Raw genomic sequence first — 5,987 nt, 5'->3', positions numbered from 1 at the left:
ATGTCAATGTGGTCAAGAAGGCAATAGTAGAGGCCATCACTTATTGTTGGGAACTTCTTGACCCAAAGGTTTTTGATACTTTAGCTGGATCAATGGTGGATAGAATAGAGGCAATTATTAAGGCTGATGGATGGTATGCCAAATATTAATTTCTACTATGTATTTACATCTTTTAATTTTTAATTTTTTTGATTTTCATGATAGTGGATTGGTGGGTGAGTGTGGTTGTCATCGCCGAAGATCTTCCTCTGTTGAATCGCGGTTAATTTTGTCCACGCACAATATCAAAGCGGTTGGATTGCTGTTATGCCGCAGGGTGAAAAACAAAATTTTGAGTTATCATACAAGTAGTATCATATTATCATATCATACCTTAAATATTGAGCTCGGATTCCTCAAGCTTAGTAATAATAACATTATAAAATATTATTATACATATCCTACAGCTGTGTGATTACTAGACTTAGGTAACGATAGCTGTCCATTTAAGATTTCAGCCTATTCTACTAGCAGTAATAAACACCAAATGTCATTAGGGCGAAGCCCGAACCATGTCAGCTGGATGTGGAGCACGAACAGCTCTACTCGTACACTTCGCCTAGGCATGATTACACAGAAAGTATTCACGAGTGATCCTATGTGAACGACGAATCCGACCAAAGCGCGGTATATGGGAACCATCACGTGGACCATACCGAGAAATCGAGCCCGAACAGAGTTATGACACCAGTAAGTAAATCACTCCTATCCCTATGAAATTCATTGTGAAAGCTGCTTAACCCGCCCTCCGTTTCAATCCAGTTCCGCACCCAAGTCTACCAAAAAATGCATCAAAAACCTTTCCCAAACAGAAAAGCAACCACCGATTTGGCACGAACTAAACTCAAGTGCCCGCACACGGGACGATACCGAGCACTTGAGCTAGCATTCCTCAGACATGTCACACCAGCATCAACACGGCCAAACCCCAAAACTCCAATAAGCGAATTCCACATTAACAAAAGGTACGCAAGTTGATAAAATACAAGAACGGATCCCTAAGGAAGCCCAAGCGATAGGGGTATACTAGGGAGAAGGCAAAGAGAAAACAGAAGAGAGAAAAAGAAAACATCCTAAACCGAAATTTAAAAGGCCTCCGAGCAGAACCCGTCCATTTCCGAACCCGCAGAAACTCAGAAACTCACGGGGAACAGCGAGAGCAAGGGCAAAATATCAAACCCAACTCCAACACCAACAGACCCATGGCCCGGGCAGGCCACCGCTAACCTCACTTACTACTCGTCATTCTCTTCCAAGCTTCGTCCGGATCCGTGACTCTCTTGGGTGGAACAGCTACCCTGGGCGGGAGCCTATCTCTCGGAGGACTGCCGGTATTCAGAGTTTTCTAACTCCAGTGTTAGAACAGACGCGCCTTCCCCCCCTTCCTCCTTCTATCTCTCCTTTGGGGAAGCAGAATGGAGGGGGGGCGCTCATACATTAAGACAATTCTTGTACTGGTTAAACAAAGCCTTGCATTCATCCATGCGTACTTCACCGACTCGATATCCTACAGCAAATCAACTCAGCGTCAATCCCGTTCCACCCCACTCACTCCAGCACGTGACACTCGCATAAACAAACAAAGCAGGCGAATTTGGGGAGCAATACGATCGTTATAGCTCTTAAAAAAGCACGAATCGTAACGGCCTTTGGCAGCGGCGCATTCAGCGCTAGCATGAGAGCTTCCGGGGGAAGAGTCGAAGTACTCTTCAAAGGAGTCGTCATCGAGGACAGACATTGCTTTTGCTTTTGCTTTGCGTAACCGTTAAAGTCTCATCGAGTGCAAAGGTGCTTTCCGGGGGGGGAGGGGGGGCAGGAAAGTGAAATAGAAAAGCGTCAAATCAACGAAGGAAAAATGGAAGTAGCATTCACGGAAGAAGCGAAGAAGAACAATAAGAAGCTTTGAAGCTGCAAAGGGGAAGAGGGGGGGCAGCGGAGTAGGAACGGTGCAAGGTGGGAGGGGAGGAGGGTGGGACAGGTCCCATGCATCATCATCACCACTCTGGAGCCGCAGCAACCCAGCGCATAATAACCGCTCTCCTCGAGTATATTGACAGTTTTTCATGTGGGGATTAACCCAGCCAAATCTGGGGTCTTGGTGTGCAAGTCAACGGACGCCAGCCCGATAGCCGACGAGCAATCGTACCATGACCGACCGATGGAAGCCGGAACAAACCGCTGATATGTACTATACTCGTACCCGTACAGAATACCTACTCGAGTACGATACTATCACCGCTCCTCCATGAAAATTCAATAAAGCCGTGCTTGTTGTACTCAGTATGATACGATGCGATATATAATAACCACAAATAAGATGTTACTGTAATTCGGTCGTAATTAATTACCAACCGCCATGGGGTGAGTTCTCACCCGAAAAAATGGAAATCATTATAAAGTGGTATCGCATCATACGAGGAAATGGACATTGTCACACCACAAAAAACGTTGAGCGGTTCTCGAGCACTGTACTGTAAGTCTACGTATGAGTGAGTACTGTGCTCATGGGTGGGCAGATGTGAAAATGGCACAGAAAGGACAGAAAGGGCACACAAAGTACGATAACACCGATATGCCGCAATTTCCTCCGACGTGGCTTCCCGCCGAGGAATTTCCCCGCATTCTTTTGAGCACGGTATCCGCGCTCTGCGAAATGGTCGTGTGTCGTCTGCTCGGATGCAGCCTTCTCCAACCAAACGCATTGAGAGTGGGGCACCAACATGCTTTGGGTAACCTATTCATGATACAAGTACTAGTACTCGAGCAGCCAATGCTCACTCGACCCTTCCACACTCCCACAATATCCACAGCAATCCACTTCTGAACCCCAGTGTTGATCTTACCGGGATTTTATTCCCCTCCAGTGGGGTTGGAAACTCCGAATACTCTACTCATGGCACAAGACCATATTCACAAACCACGATAACGATAAGAAATAATATCACAATCACTTGAACGCTTGCATCTACTCGAGTACTGTACCATACATTACCGTACTCAATCAAATACGGCACGCGACCACCAGAACCCACCATGCCAAACATCGCCTCCGCGCTCAGAACCGGTTTGTGGCCGAAAGGGTGAAAAAAACTCCATAACCTCTCTACAAGTGAGTACAAATAGAAACCCCCCCCAATGTCCCGCAGCCCCTCTGGGAAATGAAGAGAAACAAAGAGTAGAAAAAAAACCCCAGTGCCACCCTATCTACTGAACACCACGATCTCCCCCCCATTACAACCCAGTCAACCAACCAACCAACCAACCAGAATTCCTTTAATCACACACACACGGCACATAAAACCTTAGAACATAGTGCCAAACCAGAAGACATCGTAACAGAAAGAAAGGAAAGAAAGAAAAAACACCCATTGGAATACAATCCGTAAAGCATAAAAAACTGCCCAGAAACATGAGATGAAATCTATGGTATGACGGTGATGATGACGAGATAGAAAATACATCAGGAAACCTAAAGAAAAGAAGAAAGGAACAAAATTACACAAACGTAAAAGCAGAGCAGGAGCCATTCAGAAGCTCAACTGGTGAGAGATCTGGCAAAGAAACTCGTGCCCGAAAAAAGGGAAATAAGACACAACGTTTTTCACCACAGACCGCCGATTTCAACCCAATAAGCCGGAAAAGAGGGGGGGGAAGCTCCCCCCTGTCATGACAAACGCACAACCTTTAAACCCATACCGCCAGTCAAGTGACAGATTGTTGACATATACTCCAGTCGAAGCAAAATAGTCATAGTTGATAACTATAGCCTATTCCGCCGACCTCACTGCAGTATTGTCCACCCGCATCCAAATTGAATTGACCTAAAAGGTGCTCCAGCTCCAATCTCTAGGAACACTGCCAACATAACTGCCAACTTTTGCACCGAGCCCGTCCATTCCTCTTCCATTTCCGGGACCGGTGCCTCTGACACCCATATTCATGACAGGACTACTAGGGCTAGGATGGTTGTTGCTAAGGGTTGAGCCGCTGCTATTGCTAGAGCTCAGAGAATCCGTCCTTTTAGCGTCGAGCAAACGTGTGTAGTCATTCCAGCAATTATCACAGGCCCTTTCTTGATATCCTTGAATGTGAAAGCGAGCGTTTTGGTTGAGAGGAACTGTGTGGGCTGTATGTTGTGCACAAAATACGTTGCCGCATCTGTACAAATTGAAAATGTTAGTAATCAAGTATCCCTCTTCCCCCTTACACTCGAGCACAGAATTAAATAAAACATAGTCGAAATACTCAATGACAAGAGCCAAATCACCACGAAAAATGTGGGGAGAGCAGGTAGGCGGGTAAGCTTCAGGGGGCTTGGTGCGAAGAGAATTCAGGAAGGGTGAATGGATAATGGTGACGAAGTGAGGCGGTGAGGCAAAGCGGTCCAAGCTAAGACGAAGCAGATAACAAACTCACCGTCGACAGTGGTGTCTTCTCAGAACAAATGAGAAGTTTTTAACACACATAACCGCGTCACAGGTAACGGCTTCGGCGTCAGGCTAGATGAGCACGCAATGCAAGTTAGCAATCACGACTGTAAAAACGCAAGCGGGCTAGTAACGCGAGAAAAAAACAACCCTGCCGTCCATGTAGCCAAAGAGGTGTACACCAAGCGAGAAATGTGTGTGAAAAAGCTCCACATCCCCCATCCCTTGACATCGGTTTGAGGAACATAAAGCAGGGGCCGTCTCACCCGCTCCAAAGGATGCACTTTGCCCGCGGAGGGCATGATTGGGAAGAGGGGGAAATATTCTTGCAGGTGCCAAACTGGGGAAATAAATACCTTCCAATGTCCTTTTCCTGGGGGACCCGTAACCTTCCCCTCTTCCTCCAAACCAACAATTCCAAAATCTTCTCCACCGAGATAGCCACCATAACCAGCACTTCGAATGTCCATGCCATTCTTATACTCTCCATCACCAACATACTCTTCATTCACAGAGGCCGCAGAGCTCGTCGGCGGCGTAAGAGGTGAATTTTCACGTCTAACAGGCCTCTCAATTGAACGAAGCACAGCGGGTCGATATAGTGGGGACTTTGGCGGATGGAGTTGGCGACAAGGGGCCGGAAGGTGGGCGAGATTAGAGAAAGGCGAGGTCGGGAATGCATTGAACTGCGGCGGTTGAATCATTTGAGTATGTTGAGTAGCCGGTGGAGAGGTATTGTTGGAATGCTGCGCAGAGCGACGTTGTGGTTGCAGCGATGGAGAAGGATAGGGCATCTTCGGGGAGTTTGCTGACTGAAAAGGCAAAATAAATCAAAGCTGGATCGACTGATAGATGGAGATAACGGGAGTGGTGATGGGGATGGTACCGACGGAGCTTGTTTGTCGAGAAAATGACAAATGGCCGGGGGTTATGTGGGCTGTTGCAGTGGCCGGAATAAGGATTGGGTCTCGAGTTGGGGGGGGGAGGTGGGAGGGAGGAAGGAGGGACAGACTGTGTTGCGCACCAGCATAAGTTAGCTCCACTATCGCACACGGCACCAATGGGGAGCGAGTCGCCACTTCAACACGACATCGAATGCAATGCAGACTGAGGTGTACCCTATCATACCTGAATGTATGTACTCGAGTACTGTACTCAAAAATGCTCCCTATTTCCCGTCGCCTTCTACCTCGACCGTATTTCAAGATGCGCTTGGCCGCTCAATGTATCCTATGTTTTTCCGCACCCTATGTGTGCCGGTTTGTTTGTCCCTGCTGTTTTATGTTTCCTCGAGTGCAATATGTCCGGCCGTCAAAAGGGCGTCTAGGTAGATCCGAGAGAGACAATCAAATGACGGGTATGAGTACGGTACTGTACTGTACAATACCACCATGCACGCAAAACCCAAATTTCGAAGGGAAAAGGGAAAGGATTTTTGCGATTCCGGGGATGTTACAGCCGAGTGTGATATGTACGATAGGATAGACGCGATACCAGCACCGGTAATGATACAAGTACCGT

General features: G+C 47.3%; 2 protein-coding genes; both read right to left on the bottom strand.

Moving 5' to 3' along the window:
- Nucleotides 1-702: 702 nt before the first annotated feature.
- Nucleotides 703-1,956, bottom strand: GSTUM_00008526001 (uncharacterized protein). XM_002840100.2 has 3 exons: nt 1,648-1,956; nt 1,476-1,546; nt 703-1,384 (listed from the first exon to the last, which is right to left on the bottom strand). The coding sequence occupies exons 1-3, from the start codon at nt 1,775-1,777 to the stop codon at nt 1,268-1,270; spliced, it is 318 nt and encodes a 105-aa protein (XP_002840146.1). The 5' UTR covers nt 1,778-1,956; the 3' UTR covers nt 703-1,267.
- Nucleotides 1,957-3,106: 1,150 nt separating this feature from the next.
- Nucleotides 3,107-5,432, bottom strand: GSTUM_00008525001 (uncharacterized protein). XM_002840099.2 has 3 exons: nt 4,823-5,432; nt 4,456-4,538; nt 3,107-4,197 (listed from the first exon to the last, which is right to left on the bottom strand). The coding sequence occupies exons 1-3, from the start codon at nt 5,258-5,260 to the stop codon at nt 3,861-3,863; spliced, it is 858 nt and encodes a 285-aa protein (XP_002840145.1). The 5' UTR covers nt 5,261-5,432; the 3' UTR covers nt 3,107-3,860.
- Between the last annotated feature and the right edge of the window lie 555 nt (nt 5,433-5,987).

The sequence above is a fragment of the Tuber melanosporum genome, assembly GCF_000151645.1.
Source record: "Tuber melanosporum whole genome shotgun sequence assembly, scaffold_48, strain Mel28".
Lineage (NCBI taxonomy): Eukaryota > Fungi > Ascomycota > Pezizomycetes > Pezizales > Tuberaceae > Tuber > Tuber melanosporum.
This window is presented reverse-complemented; position numbering and strand designations above follow the sequence as displayed.